The sequence below is a fragment of the Rhinichthys klamathensis genome, unplaced genomic scaffold (assembly GCF_029890125.1).
Source record: "Rhinichthys klamathensis goyatoka isolate OS25496 unplaced genomic scaffold, OSU_Roscu_1.1 h1tg000009l_1, whole genome shotgun sequence".
Taxonomy (NCBI): domain Eukaryota; kingdom Metazoa; phylum Chordata; class Actinopteri; order Cypriniformes; family Leuciscidae; genus Rhinichthys; species Rhinichthys klamathensis.
The window spans coordinates 2,398,476-2,421,062 of NW_026606562.1; the positions used below are offsets into that span (position 1 = coordinate 2,398,476).

A 22,587-nucleotide genomic window follows, 5' to 3' on the forward strand; every position below is an offset into this window, starting at 1 on the left:
AATGCTTGCCCAGATTATTGGCAAGGCACAAGTTATAGACGTCATCAAACACGGAGGACTTGCTCAACAGTTAAAGGGATAGTTCACTTTGAAATAAATTTTTGATATGTTTTAGCTTACCTAATTTTGATATTTTTAGGTGAAACCGTTCTTTTCTGTCAGTCATATAATGCAGGTCGATGGTCACCACCTCAAAGAGCATGCACAGAGAAGTCCCAATTAAACATGATTTAATGACTCGTAAATGTAAGTACACATTGATGGCCTAAGACACGAAACGAGTGGTTTGTGTGAGAAAACGAACAGTATTTATATCGTTTTTACCTCTTGTAAACACAGCCACGTCCAAGTGATGTGAGGGCGCCGGCGCTTCGGTCTGTGCGTTACAAGAGGTAAAAACGATATAAATACTGTTCGTTTTCTCACACAAACCGCTTGTTTCGTGTCTTAGGCCATCAATGTGTACTTACATTTACGAGTCATTAAATCATGTTTAATTTGGACTTCTCTGTGCATGCTCTTTGAGGTGGTGACCATAGACCTGCATTATATGACTGACAGACAAGAACGGTTTGACCTAAAAATATCAAAATTGAAACTACTGCGGAAACAAAGACACCTACATCTTGGATGCCCTTGAGGTAAGCTAAAACATATCAAAAATGTATTTCAAAGTGAACTATCCCTTTAAGACTATTTGAGCTGAAGCGGAGCAGTGAATGATGAAACCTAATATATATATTTCATTAAATTGTAAAAAATGAAGACCACACAGAGACCCTCTTAAAGTGCGCACAAAAAAAAAACGGTCAATATAAAATAATGAAATATTTAGAATACATGGCTAATTTCCAGTGGCTGCAGTTCTACCCGCAGAGTCACCGCCACACTTTGACACCTTGTTTTCAACTGCTGTGTGATTGTAGCAACAGACAGTTTAACGTCAGAACTGTGCCGTTGGAACTTACTACAGTAGTTTTCCACTTCATCTTCCACTCACATTCACGACGCCGACTGTCATTGCTGTTCATCAGTCCAAAACATTGGGTGATGATTGGCAATGTCAGGGCCAATTTTAGCACTTGACGAGCATGAAATTGCCGTGGGGAAAGTAAAAGCTGAAGGAGAAACAAGCCCCCCAGACGTTTGGCGAGTCTAAAATTATCAAGCTGATCCCGGAGTCCCAATGCATTCATCATGAGCCTGGGCAAACGGATTGAGAGGAGGGTATTTCACACCGTTCCCCCGAGTGACGTGTTGAAAAATGACGTGAATGTAATTAGGAAAGTCTTTTCCTTGGCATTGATCTTTTTTTGATTGTGCCAGTCATGGCTGTTGACATTTGCACACATGCATGAGTGAAGTGCATCATTTTGGATCTTTTTTTATATCATTCATTCAGTTTGTATGAAGCGCTGATGAGTACTTCAACACTATAAATTCAAAAGCATAGTTCAGCATGCGGATGGCGCACTTTGCAAACATTTTAGCATTGATACACTTTTGGAGAGAGATTGATATTATATCTGTTATCAGTGTAACATGACTTCACAACCACTATAACATTGACGACACCGAACAAAGAACTGAAGGATGACAGGACTTAAATACGCAGAGGAACAAAAGATCTAATTAATTGGGCAACAGGTAAAGGGGATAATCAATCTGGCACACACTAGGAAACTGGGTCACACAGGCACAGAGCTAAAACACAATAGCCAAAACAGAATAAAATATAACCGTTACAGCACTCAGGTTTAGATTGTTTTCTGTTGGTATTTGCTAGAATCCATGAACAAGATGTCCAGGACCTCCTTCAGAAAAATAGGCCCACAACATTAAAGATCCAGCAGGATATTTAACCGTGCGCATGGGGTATATTTTTATCCCGGTTTGCGCCAAACTCGTCTGGTGGGATTGCTGCCAAAAAAACATTTATTTTTTTAGTTTCATCTGACCATAGATCCCAGTCCCAGTAGTGTCTTGACAGCTGAATATGCCGGAGTTTGTTTTTGGATGAGAGCAGAGGATTTTTCTTCTTCTTGAAACCCTCCCAAACCACATGTGGTGATGTAGGTGTTTTTTATCATTATTTTTTTAGGCCTTCTGATCCCAAGACTCAACTAATCTCTGCAATTGTCCATCTGTGATCCTTGGAGAGTCTTTGGCCACTCGAACTCTCCTCCTCGTCGTGTATTAAGACCATATAGACACTCGTCGTCTTCCAGGCAGATTCGTGACATCTTTAGTTGATTAAATCTTCTTAATGTATTGCCCTGATAGTGGAAATGGGGATTTTCAATGCTTTAGCCATTTTCTTACTGCCAACTTTCTATTTTGTGATTCTCAACAATCTTTTGCTGCACATCAGAACTAGATTCTTTGGTTTTACTCATTGTGATGGATGATAAGGGAATTTGGACTTTGTGTTTCCTCATATTTAAACTCCCGTGAAACAAGAAGTAATAGCTAAACAATTTTATGCTCGTAGTCACCCTGGTGGGCTAAAAAATGTAAACATGAATGGGAATATACTTGAGAGATGATTTACTTATGGAATTTTCTAGGGTCGCCAGTAATTGTGGCCAATATGTTTTAGAGAAAAACATTTATTTCATTATGTGATTCCACCCACTTTCAATTCGCCTTTGGCTAAGCCACACCCTAGAATGTAGATTGACCAATCACAGCGCAGCCAAGAACGAGCTCCCACAGAGGTCTGACACTTTTTCACAGCGCTCCATTGACTTTAACACAGGCGTCTCATATTTTTGGTCTCGACCGGCTATTACCGTCGTAGTTTTATCAAAAATATGGTTAAACGTTGTGCCTGGGGCATTTGTAACACAGATACGCGTTTCCCAGAGAGGTTGGAGGGGGGTGTCCGTTTTTTTCCCCTTCCCAAAACCGAAGTCAAATCCTGACAAGTGTCGTCTAGCACACGCTGCTAATAAATACAACGTTATACTCGCGTAGTCCGATTGCTTTGTAATAACGATTATAGAAGTGAATAGAGACCTACCCAGCTTTGCATGAACAGATATTGTTAGTCCCAGCCTCCGTCTCGATTAGTAGGATATGCGGTGGTTCATTTGTTGACTGTGACCGGTTTGCTTTTGCCTCTATTTGAATGCCTTGTTGTTCCTTGCGTTTCACCTGTATGTCGTGAATATAGCCTTCGAACGCATATTGCAGCCTCTTTTGCCTACTTCTATCGGACACTTTATTTGCTGCTTTATAAAAGTTTGATACAATTTTAGCAGGAAGAGCTGTCACACCATAAGCCATGTTGATACCAGAGCCCAGATTAAGTTTGTTTGTCGGACATAGCAACAGTAACTAAGGGGGGCGGGGCTTAGCCAAAGGCGAATTGTTTTACTTCAATGAAAGGTTACATTTTTGCAATTTTTTAAATGAAGGATCAAAAGGATAAACAATGCAAATTTTTTTTTTTTTTTACAGCCATCTTGATCATATTTACCATAGGTGCCAATAATTCTGACCAGTATGTATAAGAGCTGCACGATTCTGGATAAATTGAGAATCACAATTTTTTTGTGTGTAAAATAGAAATCACGATTCTCACACGATTGTTGAAGACAACTGATCAAAATAACATGTAAATTATCAGAGGTTCTGACAAATATTGCTAATTGCTGAAGTCTATTTCAAAATATTTAATACATTTGAATTAATTGTTTTTTTTTTAATAGTCGGGTTGAATAAATGATTCAATGACTCACTCATAAAGACTTCACTTGTTTCCTTACTAGATGAATCAGTATTGTTTAATGAATCTCTTTAATGATTTAACGACAAATACATTTTTAACAGTCACTTGTCGTCACCTACTGGTGTAATGATGTCATTGATACGCGGGCGGCAGCCAATCGTTGTGAGATCCAGCTAGTGATGTCTGTCTTGAGCGGTTAAAATATGGACATTGTGCCGGCAATAATATTGTGTACACATTGGACGCTTTACAGTTGTACTGTTTTACAGTTGCAGCTGTACTCGCTTGTATCTGTGATGAATATATTGCCTGTGTTTAAAAAGAACCAATGAACAATTCCTAACACGTTCAATCTGTGTGGAAAAGCTGACATTTGTTGTGTGTGTTTGTTTTGCGTAGATACGGACTACATCAGCACGGAGGAAGAGCAGAAGGTAGAACAGATGCTAACTTTGCTGACGGAGGAGTCCAAGCAGGCAGCGGCCAGCACAGCGGTGAGTACACACACACACACACACACCACAACCAGCCTTTCCTCACAACAGTTTACCAAGCTGAAAAAAAGAACCGGTCAACTTACAACTTTAGAAATCCTGCCAAAAGGAACATTTGGTATTTTAAAATGTAAATATTCCAGCAAAGTGTAAGTTCAAACTAATAAAACATGCTCTTCGTGCCTCTACGACCTTAGAGAGTGTAGCAGCACTTTTCCATCCAAAACGACAGAATCTTCTTCCTATATGAAGAACTGTGTATTTTTGTGTTGTTTTGCCCATTAGATCCACTAATAATAATTATGCAATTATATAATTAGTGTATGTGACAATAGGAGTAACGTTACTTGTAAATATGTTAGTGCGCAATAATGAGATATGCAGTAATCATTCTAATATTTAGACTGATGTAAAACAATTAATACATTCAGAAATTATGTATTTATTGAGGTTGTTTGATAGAAAATAAAGTGTTGAAGTACAGTATGTATTTATATACTGTTGGATTTAAACGTATTTATATAGAATCGGAAAATTGCTTAAATAAGATCACAAAATATCGAAATATCGCCAATAATGCAATAATGCCAACTGTTTGAATTTGTAGTAAATTTGTTGTTAAAAAAATATTTGGTACCTGGATATGGTTCGTATCATTCGTTATTTTTCTTACACAAAATAATAAAAATATGATTTCCATAAATTTCCAGTTGTGGAAAGTAATCGTGATCTTTTAGGAAAAAATTATGGAATCTTCTTTGACAAGGTCCTAAAGGAACATGGTGATGGTAAAAAAAAGAGAGAGAGAGAGAGATGGGAGGAACAATTATATTTCAATGCTTTTCAAACGCTTTCTTGCAAAGCTTTTGCAAGGGGTTTTCCATTTCTGGTTCCACAAAGAACCTTTCAATGAAAAGTAAAATAACCTTTTTTTTGTTTCTTATTGTAAACAATATTTAAATAATCTAAAGAATCTTTTTTTTCCCACTAAAAATAACCTTTTGTGTACGGGAAAGATCCCATGGATCTAAAAAGATCTTTATGGAACATCAACACCAAGAGTGAACTATGTTTTTTTGTGACCCGACATCTCAATTTCTGGCTCCCAATATTACATAAATTGCGGTGGACCTATTGTACCTGTTCAGCCAAACCAATGGAAGACAAGGACAAGGTAGTGATTTTACTTAGGTTCACACGGGGCACCTGTTATGTGGGACGCACCAAATAATATTGTGAGTTTTGGTGACGTCACTTAAGGTGAGAGTGAGAGTGTCAGGTGACCTCTTACTGCTTTTACCTCAGGGCACCAGCCAATGAATTCCAAAATAACAATCAAAGATGATTGTTGAATACATAAAAGAATGGAAATTGGAGGGAGTTTGTCATCTGACCAATCGGAAGGACTTGTGAGATATCGTTAACTTGTAGAGCAACAAAAAGATGAACAAGAATAATCAACTCAACGAATATCATGAAGGATAAAGGAATATAATACAACAACGTCAAGGACTCTGGGAAGAGTGAAGTGATGTTCATGTCTGTAACAATGCAGTGGGGAAATGCACACACAGATCTGTGGGATGCTGATCTTCTGGAGCACCGAAAGGGCCCTACAATCTGGAACACACACATGAGGCCCTGAAGTAGCTGCAGAAGGCCCTTAGTAATCTGGAAACCTTGAAGTGAAGGTGAAAAAGCTGAATCTGTTGCACTACTAAGAGCTGTGATTGAGAGCACTTATTTCTCTGAATGAGTATGCACCGGATGTGTTGTAGTTTGAAGGTTTCCAAACACTTATGAACGGATTAACTCTTGTGGCCTCTGGTTTTCAGCCCCAACTGCGCATCCAACAGGTCCTAAAGCATTTCATGGCGGTTCACTACAACAACTTCAGCGTCACCATTGCGTCTTACAGTGAACTACTACTTCATGGTCCTTTATAAATCTTGCTGGAGCTTTTAACAGCATGACGGTGGGCGGCAATAAAAGGCTGTTAGTGACTTTCTGAAGTGGAATCACGATGTTCCCAGAGGTTTGTGTGGTGTAACTTTAATGTAATAGACGGGTGTTTCCACAGCCGGTCCACCGCAGCATTAGACAGCAGAAAGAGAAGAGTTTTCCCCTCTGCAGAGAAATATGATCTCCCAGTCCCATCTACCCACAATGCATCAGCGCGGCGGCCATCAGCACTGAGCTGGCAATTCAATTTCAAGCAGATACTTCTGCTGTGTTTTAAATTGAGTTGTGCAGTCTGCTCCACCAGAAATACACATTTATTTTCTATAATAACCATATAACCTTTTGATAATCATTTTGAAATAGGATATATTAGCAAATATGGGCAGCTGGCAAGACGTATAGGTCTACTGATCTTAAAGAAAGGACATACCTGTATTCCCTCTTATAGTTTCATTTGGCTGGACAGAAAAGTTTTTTTCATGAAAAGAACATTTATTCAAATTGTCGTTCGTTCGTTCAATTGTTTTTTGTTTTGTTTTTCATTTAGTTTTGTTTTAGTTTTGTTTTGTTTCATTTTGTTTAGTTTTGGTTTAGTTTAGTTTCGTTTTGTTTTAGTTTAGTTTTCTTTCATTTTGTTTAGTTTTGGTTTAGTTTCGTTTTGTTTTTGTTTCGTTTTGTTTTATTTTGTTTCGTTTAGTTTTGGTTTTGGTTTTGTTTCGTTTTGTTTTATTTTTAGTCTTGCTCGTTTTTGTTTTGTTTGATTTGTTCATTTGTCATGTGGTTTGACTGTCATCATCATTACTTGTGAAACACAAAACCCACAAAATGAACTTAGTGAACATATTTGCAATTTTATTACGTTGACATTTATCTAATTAGGTTTTTTCTTCTTATTTGCATTCAATTAACATATTGCCCTAAAAAGGACTCTATTTTGTGACCAAGTATTAATAATTAATTAAAACTATTAATTAAATTCCTGAGGCTAATATGGAACTTCTTTAATCTTAATTTATTCAGACGTGCAATGTGATACCTTCAGATTTACATAAGAGAGTTTTTCTGCATTAATAAGCATAAAAAAGTGAAAACTTATTGGAAGGGAGCATATTATTGGATGTCTCTCAGTGTGAGATGTTAAATGACTTTAAAGTAAAACAACTTTTGTACTATTTCATATATTATTTGTGACAAATTGGATTGCAATTATTGTTCATGCAGTTGTCATGACGCCATATTAACCGAGAGAATGCATGAAATATTTGTACTTGTAAAACTAGAGCTAAACTAAGTCCAAATTAAAACCATTGGTTTAAAATACAGAAAATATACTTTGAAACATACATTTTCACTTTAAAATGTATATAAATTTGGAAATGGTCCATTTCTCAACTACTCCCCAACAATGACAAAATGATGAAAAAATGGTAAATAAACCTTCATTATTCCAGCACTCGCAATTAATTTTCATCACAAGGTGTAGATTTTCACATTTTTACCTCAGAGATTTGCGTGTTGATTTCTCGGTTTACTTCTCTTGTTATTTATATTCTCGGTGCAGATTGCAGTGTGTCTGACACTATATTTCCGGTCAGAGCTGCATCATTTTAATGATATCCCAAAATAATAATTGCTGCTGTAATTATTATGATTTTTTAATTTTTTATCATTACACTACGGATGGAGAATTGCGCCAAATTACGCCTCAGATAAACCAACAAATGGTTGATCTTTGAAGGTATTCAGGTCATTTTTAGATAAGTATGTTCAGTTGTTCTTGCCTTTGATCCCAATTATTTTGCAGACAAATTATCAATCCGCATAAAATCTGCTTTAAGAAATATTCCAAATTTAGAAAGTTATTAAAGCTGAAATATGGTCTTCAGAATTAAACTGGAACTGAAAAGTACAGTATTATCCAATACGTTCAGTCATCCGGTGGCAGATGTACATGCAAACCCATTTATGAATGCTAATCAGATTGCTGCATCTGGTAAACATTGAGAGAACAGAACAGGATGGTTTTGCATGTATCATCTGGCCAGAATTTAAACAAAAAACAAGGTCATTTTCTTGTCACATTATGGGATGCCTATTGACAGCATGATTTGTTTTCATGTCACAATGCAGAACTTTAATAAACCGAAATTGAATCGCTACTGTTCCCCTTGAGGTTTATAGTGATGTACTGTAGCTAATGCAATATTCTTATTGTGTTTTGGTGGCATCTTTTATGAGTCATGCTATTTATTGATACAATACTTACTCATTTTCAGCCCTTGATTGAAAGTTAACACATTGTCTTTCTATAGATAAGCCCCTGCTCATTGAGATTGGTTTCTGGATAGATGTGACCTTTATTTATTTCCACGTGTGATGAGATTTTTTGTGTGGGTGAGGAAACAAAGACTTAATGCGTTTATTATAATGGTAGAGATTAAGCAATAATTTAATGTTGCTTCTTATTTATGTATAGTGCCATTCAAAAGTTTGGGTTCAGTAAGATTTTTTTATATATATATTTGAAAGACTCACCAAGGCTGCATTTATTTGCTCAAAATACAGCACAATCAGTAATATTGTGAAATATCATTACAATTTAAAAGAACTGTTTTCTATTTGATTTCAATAAAATGAACAATACTTTTACAGCATTTATTAATTCATGTTATTTTCTACATAAATACATTTGTAACATTTCAAGTTGGATGAATTAACATCAATGTTTTATGAACTAGCAACATGAATTAACAATGAACTGTCTCTTTATAAGTTAACATTCACTTACATGAATCAAAGTTTTGTTCATTAATAGTTCATGATGCCTAATGCATAAAAGTAGTTTTCAGAAGTAGTTCAACAGGAATAATATGCATGGCAGGATTTGATTTCATATGAAATTGAGAAGGAAAGGTTGTTTAACTCTTTCTCCGCCAGCGTTTACTAACTAAGTTGCCAGCCAGCTCCAGCATTTTTTTGATCAAATTCATACAAGTTTTATGGCCCCCAGAATATTTTGTTGTGTGAATATCTGAACATGCAATATATCTAAAGAAAGAATGGAGCATATATATATGGCTTTTTATTGTGGCCAGCCTAAGGCACACCTGTGCAATAATCATGCTGTCTAATCAGCATCCTGATGTGAAGTGGATTATGGCAAGCCGTTTTAACTTTTATTCATTTCCAGGATATGAATACTTGATATCAACAATTCAATTTTCACTAGTTAAAATTATAAATATTGATATCAGGAATAATATTTCTACTAGTAACAATGGCAATTTTTGATGTCAGGAATTACATTTTCACTAGTAACAATGCTAATTCTTGACATCAACATTTACATTTTCACTAGTTAAAATGATAATTCTTGATATAAACAATTGAATTGAAACTAGTAAAAACTATAATTCTTGATATCTGTAATTGTATTTTCACTAGTGAAATGTCACCATAGGCTGCCATTCAAAATCAATTCTTGATATCAAGAATTGATTTCTTACTAGTTGAAATTCCAATTTCACATATCAGAAATACAATTCTTACTAGTAAAAACCTTTATTTTTGATATCAAGAATTCAATTGTCACTAGTTGAAATGTCTATTCTTGATATCAACAATTGAATTGAAACTAGTAAAAACTATAATTCTTGATATCTGTAATTGTATTTTCACTAGTGAAATGTCACCATAGGCTGCCATTTAAAATCAATTCTTGATATCAAAAATGTATTTCTTACTAGTTGAAATTCCAATTTCACATATCAGAAATACAATTCTTACTAGTAAAAACCTTTATTTTTGATATCAAGAATTCAATTGTCACTAGTTGAAATGTCTATTCTTGATATCAACAATTGAATTGCTACTAGTAACAATGTTCATTTTTGATATCAATAATTCTATTTTCACTAGTGACAATGTTAATTTCTGATATCATGAATGTGATTGTTATTAGCAAGAAAGCCATTTTAGATATCTGAAATAATATTGATATCAGAAATACATTTTCAGATATCAAAAATGAACATTTTTACTAGTAGCAATTCAGTTGTTGATATCAAGAATAGACATTTAGACTAGTGACAATTTAATTATTGATATCAGGAATTCGCATTTTTACTAGTAACAATGTAATTATTGATATCAAAAATTATATTTCTACTAGTAAGAAATCAATTCTTGATATCAACAATTGATTTTGAATGGCAGCCTATGGTGACATTTCACTATTGAAAATACAATTGTTGATATCAAGAATTACATTTTTGATATCAAAAATATAATTGTTGATATCAACAATTCATATCCTGGAAATGAATAAAAGTTAAAACGGCTTGCCATAGGTGGATGGATTATCTCGGCAAAGGAGAAATGCTCACTAACACAGATTTAGACAATATTTGAGAGAAATAGGCCTATTGTGTACACAGCTCATAAAAAAAAGTTCAGCTCATGAAAAATGGGGGCAAAAACAAAAGTGTTGCGTTTATAATTTGGTTCAGTGTATATAGGCTGATGATGTCATATGACAAAGAAAGTTTATTTAGAGGAGCAAGTGATTTGAATGATCACTGCTCTTGAAGCTTTGAATGTTTTAGGCCTCAGGATTCTTTGCCAGAACAGGAGCTTAACATGTCATTAGTTCACTGAGCGAGTGTGTTTGTTTCCACACTTGCTGACATTTGTTTACGCTGCTCTGCCAAGTGCACCTTGCCTCTGACGTCCAGGGTAACAAAGTGTGCGTCCTGTCTTGTGTGCAGTAACGGTCTCATGCTGTGAAATGGTGTCCGATTACGTCTCGCTCTTCTAGCCATGCAAAGCTCTTGCCTCCAACCAAGCGAGCAAAGCTCTCTTAGCGATGATCAGTAACATCCCCTCTGCATCTGATCCCCGTCTCTCAGTGTTAAAAGAGTGGAAAGAATAGGTCGGCTCCCATAGACTTGGTGTGTTTTTCCCTCAGTTTGTGTTGACAGAACTAAATATGACATGGCATGACAACACACTGACCGACCTGCTCCGGTCAAATGCTATTTTAGTTTTTAATTTTAATAATTTTAATTATTTATGTGTGGTTATATTTGTATGTGTTCAGTTTTAATGTTCATTTATAAAATTAATTTAATTTATATATATTTTTTAATTAGTGATTGTATGTGCTTTTGTTATTTTCTATATGTTTTTATATTTATATTTAGGGTTCATATAATTTTATTTAAGTTTTAGTTTTAGTACTTAAACTTGATTATTTCAGTTACTTTTTTTCAAGTTCAGATAAACTTTATTTGGTGATTTCTTTTTTTGTGTGTGTGCTATCGCTCTCTACAATAATTACCACTTTTCTTTATATTTCATTTAACAATATTTTCTTATTTAATATAATTAAAATAATCTTACATTTTTAAATTTGGCTTAAGTGTCCATGTACAGTTTGGGCCATTATATCTGTATTATAGAATTATTTTACACATGAAATAATAAATGTGTAACACTTTACAATAAGGTTCAGTTGGTTAACATTAGTCAATGCATTAGTGATCAGTAAATAATTAACAATTATTTCACAACATTTATAAATGTAGGTTCACGTCAATACCAGTGTTATTTTTTGTATTATTTATATAACATTATAGTTTTTATTAATATTATAAATTGGCTTTTAATTAATTTAATCCTTTTAATTTTAAATATTATTTTAAATATAATGTTTTAAATGTTTTAAATGTATTTTAGTTTTAGTGATTTTAGTACTTTTAGCTAGACTGTTTAGTCTACATTTCTATGTTACTGTTATTAAATAGTATTTTTAGTAATAACAAAAATGACTAAAAATACTAAATTATTTAATAAGCACAATTACTCAACTACCAATTGTTTTTAGTAATTTATTTGAGCATTTATGTATTTAAATTTGACTGAGCAATTACCTCCCAAGATTGTTAAATTGACAGCCCTAAAAATACATATTTTTCCCAGAATGCATTTCCTGTGTTGAATTTCCTCTGAGTTTGATTTTGCAATTCAGTAAATTCCTCTTACTGGCATTTGAGTTTAAAATTGCAGTTGAAATGTAGCCAAATCAATTAAAAATTAGTGAATTTAAAGAAAGAGTTTAAATTTTCAGTTGGTACAACCACTCACACCTAGTTTCATTTCTTTCTTTTTTTCTTGCATAATGACTATACTTGTAGTGGTAGTGGCAGGCCAACACATGTATAGCGTTTCTGTGGTACATCAGGAAGGAAAACATGTCAGTATTGTGATGGAAATACTCAGTCCTCTATATTATTGCCTGACCAGAGGTCACTCTTCTAACTCACTTCAAGTGCTTTGAAGTCCCCAGACTTATTTCCTCTCTGAGCTTGTCCTAGATTTCAGTTTTCATGCAGACATGAGCTTAGAAAATCTCTTTGCTCCAAAAAAAAGAAAGAAAAACTAATGATACACTGGAGTGGTGGAGGAATATGGCCAGTTTTCTGAATCTGTTGCTGCTGGCTTCCAGTTGGGAAATCAACTCCTACACAGTACACATATTTGACAAATCTCCATCGGAGATTCACCGCCAGTGTAATCCAGTCCTGCACTGACTACACATTTAGCCGTCATAACAGTTATATTCACTTCAGGAAACATAAAGTCTGAATACTCAGGATGGAGTTATGGCATTTTTGACAGCATATTGAGCCAATTCTCGCTGCAATTTCCTGACGTTTTTCAGGGCACTTTAGCTGTGAAGAGAGCTGCAATTTTCACTCCCACAGCAGAAGTACGGCCTCCTCGCTCTCCACAAGTTCTCCAGCCGGCTTTAAAGTGAGCGGAGATTGACATTTCGTGGTGACCCAAAAGTCCAGAGAAGAATGACTTATTTACTTTCAAGACGCGGCCAGCCCGGCTGTTACATAAGCTGACGAATGAGACCGGTGACACAGGCCAGCGGCTAAAAATAACATCAAAACTATCGATTTAAAAAACATTTTTATAAACTGAAATAAATGAACTGACCTGTAATAATATCATGATTTAAAAAAGTATATTCAGTGATGGGTGTACAGCAAGTTGCGTCTTCACAATGTCAAAATTTGCTGTAAAATTTTGTAAATATATATAAATAAATATGTAAAAATATGTAAAATATAAGTGTATATATATATATATATATATATTAGCACAATTACTCAACTACCAATGTTGTTATTAACTAAAACTTTTCATTCATTGAAATAAAATGTAAATATTACATGAAAATCTTGAAATGTTGCCTTGGTAATTAACTGAAATAGACTGAAGTTGAAGTGCTAGAATTACTAGAACTCAAATACAAATAAAGCTCAATATATATATATATATATATATATATACAAATAAATAAATAAAATTGACACAAACATAAAATGACTACAACTATTAAACAATTAAAAGAAAACTGAAAATATAAAAGCCTATTCAAAATATTAATCATAAATACATAATAGCATACAAATAACACTAAACGCTTTACCACTTTTGCAATTCATTGTTGAAATGACTTCAACTCAAAGTGTATGGAAATGGAAAATTGGTCATCAGTTGCTTCCTATGCGGTTTCCTTCCACATGAGCGAGCAGATGATTTTCTCCATCGACTTGGCAAGTAACCCACATGTTATAATTCTGCTGGATTTGAAAACTGCTTCTCTTTCCACGCTTGACCTATTTTCACTGCGAGCATCAGTGTTGACAACTGACAGGTGAAGATATTTTTATAGTTGACTGAAAAGCAGTCACACGTCTGGCCCAACATGTGTTTGTGTGTTTGTTTGGTGCCCACGCAATAGTTACAGCCCTCTGTTAAACCAGTTCCCTGATCTCATCAACATGACCAAACGTAGAGACAACACAATCTACGTGGATATGAATAATTCAGCATTTTTTTCTTTTTTCTGGAAATGTCTTTTTTTTTTGCATCCATCTCCCTTAGGACAGCCATACATCTTAAATAAGCATCTCTGTGAAATATGATTTGCTGTATTGATATGAAGCGTCTGTAAACAAGCCTATAAATGAATATGAACCGCCACACTGTCTTCTTCAGAATCGCGTGTAGTTTACATACATTGTATTCATGTTCATTAAATGTAATTTTTTTGCACAAATGGTGAAGAACCGCCACCATCCATCTATTTTTTCAATATCACCCGGCACCTGTGTGTCAGAATATAAAGGTCATTTGTCAGCGCGCTCGGGCACATTGGTCTCCCGCAGCGGGATGTCCTGCGCTCCACATGTTAAAATTGCTGAGGAATTGAATTGGTCCTAATTTGATGGATTTTCAAATGTGACATTGGGTACCTCGGTTGATTTTGTTGTGAATTCAGTTCAGTTTATTAATATTTTGACATTATAATTATTCATAAAGAACATCCTGACTTTTGTGTAATTAAAAAAAAACAAATTCTATTTCAGGAATAAAGTGAGTTTTGTAACACCAGTTTCGACAACATCAATGAAACATTGTCAATAATAATAATAATTCTAAAATGATCAGGTAACACTGTACAATAAGGTTGCATTTGTTAACTTTATTAATGTATTAACTAACATGAACTATCCATGAGCAATACATTTGTTTCTGTATTTATTAATCTTTGTTAATGTTAGTTAATAAAAATAGAGCTGTTCATGTTAGTTCAAGGTGCATTAACTAATGTTAACAAATACAATTTTGATTTTAATAATGTATTAGTAAAGGTTGAAATTAACATAAATTTAGATTAATAAATAATTTAGAAGTATTATTCTATTCATTCTTAGTTCATGTTAACTAAAGTAGTTAACTTATGTTAAACTAATGAAACCTTATTGTAAAGTGTTACCGATTTTTCATTAAAATAAATGAACACTAAATATTTGTTTGTTTTTTTTACAAAAAATAAGAGCCCTAGTTTGTTTGATACAAAATGTACTTAATTAAAATAGAATAACACTGTAAAAGTTAAAATTCATGCTGTTCTTTATGATTAGTGATATTGCCAATATGTTAATAAACAATACAATTCTACACTTCCAAATGTCACAAATTAAATGCAACACCGAAGATGCTTCTAAATGAACCATATGGAGAAACAGAATGTAAATGGTTAGCTTTTTGTTATTGTTAAAAATATAATTAAATTAATAAAACATACAAATCATTAAATAGTCAATGTGAAAAAGAAAAATAAGAGTACATGGTGAGTGAGTGAGTGTGTGATTGAGTGAGTGAGTGTGTGAGTGAGTGAGTGAGTGAGTGAGTGAGTGAGTGAGTGAGTGAGTGAGTGAGTGAGTGAGTGAGTGAGTGAGTGAGTGAGTGAGTGAGTGAGTGAGTGAGTGAGTGAGTGAGTGAGTGAGTGAGTGAGTGAGTGAGTGAGTGAGTGAGTGAGTGAGTGAGTGAGTGAGTGAGCGAGCGTGCGTGCGTGCGAGTGAGTGAGTGAGTGATTGTGTGTGTGTGAGTGAGTGTGTGATTGAGTGAGTGTGTGATTGAGTGAGTGAGTGAGTGTGTGAGTGAGTGTGTGATGAGTGAGTGTGTAAGTGAGTGAGTCGAGTGAGTAAATGAGGGAGTGAGTAAATGAGTGAGTGAGTGTGTGAGTGAGTGATTGTGTGTGTGTGAGTGAGTGAGTGTGTGATTGAGTGAGTGTGTGATTGATTGAGTGAGTGAGTGAGTGTGTGAGTGAGTGTGTAAGTGAGTGAGTCGAGTGAGTAAATGTGTGAGTGAGTCAGTCAATGATTGAGTTGAGTGAGTGAGTGTGTGATTGAGTGAGTGAGTGTGTGATTATGTGAGTGATTGAGTGAGTGTGTGATTGAGTGAGTGTGTGATTGAGTGAGTGAGTGAGTGAGTGTGTGATTATGTGAGTGAGTGAGTGAGTGTGTGATTGAGTGAGTGTGTGATTGAGTGAGTGAGTGTGTGATTGAGTGAGTGAGTGAGTGAGTGAGTGAGTGAGTGAGTGAGTGAGTGAGTGTGAGTGAGTGAGTGAGTGAGTGAGTGAGTGACTGAGTGACTGAGTGAGTGAGTGTGATTGAGTGAGTGAGTGAGTGAGTCGAGTGAGTAAATGAGTGAGTGAATGAGTGTGTGATTGAGTGAGTGTGTGATTGTGTGATTATGTGAGTGAGTGTGTGATTGAGTGAGTGTGTGATTGAGTGTGTGTGTGAGTGAGTGTGTGATTGAGTGTGTGAGTGAGTGAGTAAATGAGTGAGTGAGTGAGTGAGTGTGAGTGAGTGAGTAAATGTGTGAGTGAGTGTGTGTGTGAGTGAGTGAGTGTGTGATTGAGTGAGTGAGTGAGTGTGTGATTATGTGAGTGAGTGAGTGTGTGATTGAGTGAGTGTGTGATTGAGTGAGTGTGTGATTGAGTGAGTGAGTGTGTGATTGAGTGAGTGAGTGAGTGTGAGTGAGTGAGTAAATGAGTGAGTGAGTGAGTGAGTGTGAGTGAGTGAGTGAGTAAATGAGTGAGTGAGTGAGTGAGTGAGTGAGTGTGTGATTATGTGAGTGAGTGAGTGTGTGATTGAGTCAGTGTGTGATTGAGTGAGTGAGTGAGTGAGTGAGTGAGTGAGTGAGTGGTTGAGTGAGTGAGTGTGTGAGTGTGTGAGTGTGTGAGTGAGTGAGTGAGTGAGTGAGTGAGTGAGTGAGTGAGTAAATGAGTGAGTGAGTGTGTGATTGAGTGAGTGAGTGTGTGATTGAGTGAGTGTAAGTGAGTGAATGAGTGAGTGAGTGGGTCGAGTGTGTGAGTGTGTGAGTGTGTGAGTGTGTGAGTGTGTGAGTGAGTGAGTGAGTGAGTGTGTGAGTGTGTGAGTGAGTGTGTAAGTGAGTGAGTCGAGTGAGTAAATGAGTGAGTGAGTCAGTCAATGATTGAGTTGAGTGAGTGAGTGTGTGATTGAGTGAGTGACTGTTTGATTGAGTGAGTGAGTGAGTGTGTGATTGAGTGAGTGAGTGAGTGAGTGAGTGTGTGATTGAGTGAGTGTGTGATTGAGTGAGTGAGTGTGTGGTTGAGTGAGTGAGTGTGTGATTGAGTGAGTGAGTAAGTGAGTGTGAGTGAGTGAGTAAATGAGTGAGTGAGTGAGTGTGAGTGAGTGAGTAAATGTGTAAGAGTATATATAGTAAATATAAGTGAGTAAATATAAGAAAATATATATGAGTAAATATAAGAGTACATGGTGAGTGAGTGAGTGAGTGAGTGAGTGATTGAGTGTGTGAGTGTGTGAGTGAGTGTGTGAGTGAGTGAGTGAGTGAGTGAGTGAGTGAGTGAGTGAGTGAGTGAGTGAGTGAGCGTGCGTGCGAGTGAGTGAGTGAGTGATTGTGTGTGTGTGAGTGAGTGTGTGATTGAGTGAGTGTGTGATTGAGTGAGTGTGTGATTGAGTGAGTGTGTGAGTGAGTGAGTGTGTAAGTGAGTGAGTCGAGTGAGTAAATGAGGGAGTGAGTAAATGAGTGAGTGAGTGTGTGAGTGAGTGATTGTGTGTGTGTGAGTGAGTGAGTGTGTGATTGAGTGAGTGTGTGATTGATTGAGTGAGTGAGTGTGTGAGTGAGTGTGTAAGTGAGTGAGTCGAGTGAGTAAATGAGTGAGTGAGTCAGTCAATGATTGAGTTGAGTGAGTGAGTGTGTGATTGAGTGAGTGAGTGAGTGTGTGATTATGTGAGTGATTGAGTGAGTGAGTGTGTGATTGAGTGAGTGTGTGATTGAGTGAGTGAGTGAGTGAGTGTGTGATTATGTGAGTGAGTGAGTGAGTGAGTGTGTGATTGAGTGAGTGAGTGTGTGATTGAGTGAGTGAGTGAGTGAGTGAGTGAGTGTGTGAGTGAGTGAGTGAGTGAGTGAGTATGAGTGAGTGAGTGAGTGAGTGAGTGAGTGACTGAGTGAGTGAGTGAGTGTGATTGAGTGAGTGAGTGAGTGAGTCGAGTGAGTAAATGAGTGAGTGAATGAGTGTGTGATTGAGTGAGTGTGTGATTGTGTGATTATGTGAGTGAGTGAGTGTGTGATTGAGTGAGTGTGTGATTGAGTGTGTGTGTGAGTGAGTGTGTGATTGAGTGACTGAGTGAGTGAGTGAGTGAGTGTGAGTGAGTGAGTGAGTGTGAGTGAGTGAGTAAATGTGTGAGTGAGTGTGTGTGTGAGTGAGTGAGTGAGTGAGTGAGTGTGTGATTGAGTGAGTGAGTGAGTGAGTGTGTGATTATGTGAGTGAGTGAGTGTGTGATTGAGTGAGTGTGTGATTGAGTGAGTGAGTGTGTGATTGAGTGAGTGAGTGAGTGAGTGAGTGTGAGTGAGTGAGTAAATGAGTGAGTGAGTGTGAGTGAGTGAGTGAGTAAATGAGTGAGTGAGTGAGTGAGTGAGTGTGTGATTATGTGAGTGAGTGAGTGTGTGATTGAGTGAGTGTGTGATTGAGTCAGTGTGTGATTGAGTGAGTGAGTGAGTGAGTGGTTGAGTGAGTGAGTGTGTGAGTGTGTGAGTGTGTGAGTGTGTGAGTGAGTGAGTGAGTGAGTGAGTGAGTGAGTAAATGAGTGAGTGAGTGTGTGATTGAGTGAGTGAGTGTGTGATTGAGTGAGTGTGTGATTGAGTGAGTGTAAGTGAGTGAATGAGTGAGTGAGTGGGTCGAGTGTGTGAGTGTGTGAGTGAGTGAGTGTGTGAGTGTGTGAGTGAGTGTGTAAGTGAGTGAGTCGAGTGAGTGAGTCAGTCAATGATTGAGTTGAGTGAGTGAGTGTGTGATTGAGTGAGTGAGTGAGTGACTGTTTGATTGAGTGAGTGAGTGAGTGTGTGATTGAGTGAGTGTGTGATTGAGTGAGTGTGTGATTGAGTGAGTGAGTGAGTGAGTGAGTGTGTGATTGAGTGAGTGAGTGTGTGATTGAGTGAGTGAGTGTGTGATTGAGTGAGTGAGTAAGTGAGTGTGAGTGAGTGAGTAAATGAGTGAGTGAGTGAGTGTGAGTGAGTGAGTAAATGTGTAAGAGTATATATAGTAAATATAAGTGAGTAAATATAAGAAAATATATATTTGTAAATATAAGAGTACATGGTGAGTGAGTGAGTGAGTGAGTGAGTGTGTGATTGAGTGATTGAGTGTGTAAGTGAGTGAGTCGAGTGAGTAAATGAGTGAGTGAGTCAGTCAATGATTGAGTTGAGTGAGTGAGTGTGTGATTGAGTGAGTGAGTGAGTGACTGTTTGATTGAGTGAGTGAGTGAGTGAGTGTGTGATTGAGTGAGTGTGTGATTGAGTGAGTGTGTGATTGAGTGAGTGAGTGAGTGAGTGAGTGAGTGTGTGATTGAGTGAGTGAGTGTGTGATTGAGTGAGTGAGTAAGTGAGTGTGAGTGAGTGAGTAAATGAGTGAGTGAGTGAGTGTGAGTGAGTGAGTAAATGTGTAAGAGTATATATAGTAAATATAAGTGAGTAAATATAAGAAAATATATATTTGTAAATATAAGAGTACATGGTGAGTGAGTGAGTGTGTGATTGAGTGATTGAGTGTGTAAGTGAGTGAGTCGAGTGAGTAAATGAGTGAGTGAGTGAGTGTGTGATTGAGTGAGTGAGTGTGTGATTGAGTGAGTGTGAGTGAGTGAGTAAATGAGTGAGTGAGTGAGTGAGTAAATGTGTAAGAGTATATATAGTAAATATAAGTGAGTAAATATAAGAAAATATATATGAGTAAATATAAGAGTACATGGTGAGTGAGTGAGTGAGTGAGTGAGTGAGTGAGTGAGTGAGTGAGTGAGTGAGTGAGTGAGTGTGAGTGAGTGAGTGTGAGTGAGTGAGTGAGTGAGTGAGTGAGTGTGTGATTGAGTGATTCAGTGTGTGAGTGTGTGAGTGAGTGTGTGAGTGAGTGAGTGAGTGAGTGAGCGTGCGTGCGAGTGAGTGAGTGAGTGATTGTGTGTGTGTGTGATTGAGTGAGTGAGTGTGTGAGTGAGTGTGTAAGTGAGTGATTCGAGTGAGTAAATGAGGGAGTGAGTAAATGAGTGAGTGAGTGTGTGAGTGAGTGATTGTGTGTGTGTGAGTGAGTGAGTGTGTGATTGAGTGAGTGTGTGATTGATTGAGTGAGTGAGTGAGTGTGTGAGTGAGTGTGTAAGTGAGTGAGTCGAGTGAGTAAATGAGTGAGTGAGTCAGTCAATGATTGAGTTGAGTGAATGAGTGTGTGATTGAGTGAGTGAGTGAGTGAGTGTGTGATTATGTGAGTGATTGAGTGAGTGTGTGATTGAGTGAGTGTGTGATTGAGTGAGTGAGTGAGTGAGTGAGTGTGTGATTATGTGAGTGAGTGAGTGAGTGTGTGATTGAGTGAGTGTGTGATTGAGTGAGTGAGTGTGTGATTGAGTGAGTGAGTGAGTGAGTGAGTGTGAGTGTGAGTGTGAGTGTGTGAGTGAGTGAGTGAGTGAGTGACTGACTGAGTGAGTGAGTGTGATTGAGTGAGTGAGTGAGTGAGTCGAGTGAGTAAATGAGTGAGTGAATGAGTGTGTGATTGAGTGAGTGTGTGATTGTGTGATTATGTGAGTGAGTGAGTGTGTGATTGAGTGAGTGTGTGATTGAGTGTGTGTGTGAGTGAGTGTGTGATTGAGTGACTGAGTGAGTGAGTGAGTGTGAGTGAGTGAGTAAATGAGTGAGTGAGTGAGTGAGTGAGTGTGAGTGAGTGAGTAAATGTGTGAGTGAGTGTGTGTGTGAGTGAGTGAGTGAGTGTGTGATTGAGTGAGTGAGTGAGTGTGTGATTATGTGAGTGAGTGAGTGTGTGATTGAGTGAGTGTGTGATTGAGTGAGTGAGTGTGTGATTGAGTGAGTGAGTGAGTGAGTGAGTGTGAGTGAGTGAGTAAATGAGTGAGTGAGTGAGTGTGAGTGAGTGAGTGAGTAAATGAGTGAGTGAGTGAGTGAGTGAGTGTGTGATTATGTGAGTGAGTGAGTGTGTGATTGAGTGAGTGTGTGATTGAGTCAGTGTGTGATTGAGTGAGTGAGTGAGTGAGTGAGTGGTTGAGTGAGTGAGTGTGTGAGTGTGTGAGTGAGTGAGTGAGTGAGTAAATGAGTGAGTGAGTGTGTGATTGAGTGAGTGAGTGTGTGATTGAGTGAGTGTGAGTGAATGAGTGAGTGAGTGGGTCGAGTGTGTGAGTGTGTGAGTGAGTGAGTGAGTGAGTGAGTGAGTGAGTGAGTGAGTGAGTGAGTGTGTGAGTGTGTGAGTGAGTGTGTAAGTGAGTGAGTCGAGTGAGTAAATGAGTGAGTGAGTCAGTCAATGATTGAGTTGAGTGAGTGTGTGATTGAGTGAGTGAGTGAGTGACTGTTTGATTGAGTGAGTGAGTGAGTGTGTGATTGAGTGAGTGTGTGATTGAGTGAGTGTGTGATTGAGTGAGTGTTTGATTGAGTGAGTGAGTGAGTGAGTGAGTGTGTGATTGAGTGAGTGTGTGATTGAGTGAGTGAGTGTGTGATTGAGTGAGTGAGTGTGTGATTGAGTGAGTGAGTTAGTGAGTGTGTGAGTGAGTGAGTGAGTGTGATTGAGTGAGTGAGTGAGTGAGTCGAGTGAGTAAATGAGTGAGTGAATGAGTGTGTGATTGAGTGAGTGAGTGAGTGAGTGTGTGATTATGTGAGTGAGTGAGTGTGTGATTGAGTGTGTGAGTGAGTGTGTGATTGAGTGAGTGAGTGAGTGAGTGTGAGTGAGTGAGTGAGTGAGTAAATGAGTGAGTGAGTGAGTGTGTGATTGAGTGAGTGAGTGAGTGAGTGTGTGATTATGTGAGTGAGTGTGTGATTGAGTGAGTGTGTGATTGAGTGAGTGTGTGATTGAGTGAGTGTGTGAGTGAGTGAGTGAGTGAGTGTGAGTGAGTGAGTGAGTGAGTGAGTGAGTGAGTGAGTAAATGAGTGAGTGAGTGTGTGATTGAGTGAGTGTGTGATTATGTGAGTGAGTGAGTGTGTGATTGAGTGAGTGTGTGATTGAGTGAGTGAGTGTGTGAGTGAGTGTGAGTGAGTGAATGAGTGAGTGAGTAAGTGAGTGAGTGAGTGTGTGATTGAGTGAGTGAGAGAGTGAGTGTGTGATTATGTGAGTGAGTGTAAGTGAGTGAATGAGTGAGTGAGTGGGTCGAGTGATTGAGTGAGTGTGTGAGTGAGTGAGTGAGTGAGTGAGTGAGTGATTGAGTGTGTGAGTGAGTGTGTGAGTGAGTGAGTGAGTGAGTAAATGAGTGAGTGAGTGAGTGTGTGATTGAGTGAGTGAGTGATTATGTGAGTGAGTGAGTGAGTGAGTGAGTGTGTGATTGAGTGAGTGTGTGTGTGAGTGAGTGAGTGAGTGTGATTGAGTGAGTGTGTGAGTGAGTGAGTGAGTGAGTGGGTCGAGTGAGTGATTGAGTGTGTGAGTGAGCGTGTGAGTGAGGGAGTGAGTGATTGAGTGTGTGAGTGTGTGAGTGAGTGAGTGAGTGAGTGTGTGATTGAGTGAGTGAGTGTGTGATTGAG

At 37.4% G+C, this 22,587-nt stretch overlaps 1 protein-coding gene across 3 annotated transcripts in view; it reads left to right on the forward strand.

Annotated features, from left to right (window-relative positions):
• Nucleotides 1-22,587, forward strand: part of LOC130093454 (E3 ubiquitin-protein ligase RNF123) — a 155,886-nt gene that overhangs the window by 122,812 nt on the left and 10,487 nt on the right. For all 3 annotated transcript variants that reach the window (XM_056260564.1, XM_056260566.1, XM_056260565.1), the window contains exon 37: nucleotides 4,133-4,227. In XM_056260564.1, coding sequence (XP_056116539.1) covers nucleotides 4,133-4,227 — 95 coding nt within the window. The remainder of the gene's footprint in view (nucleotides 1-4,132; nucleotides 4,228-22,587) is intronic.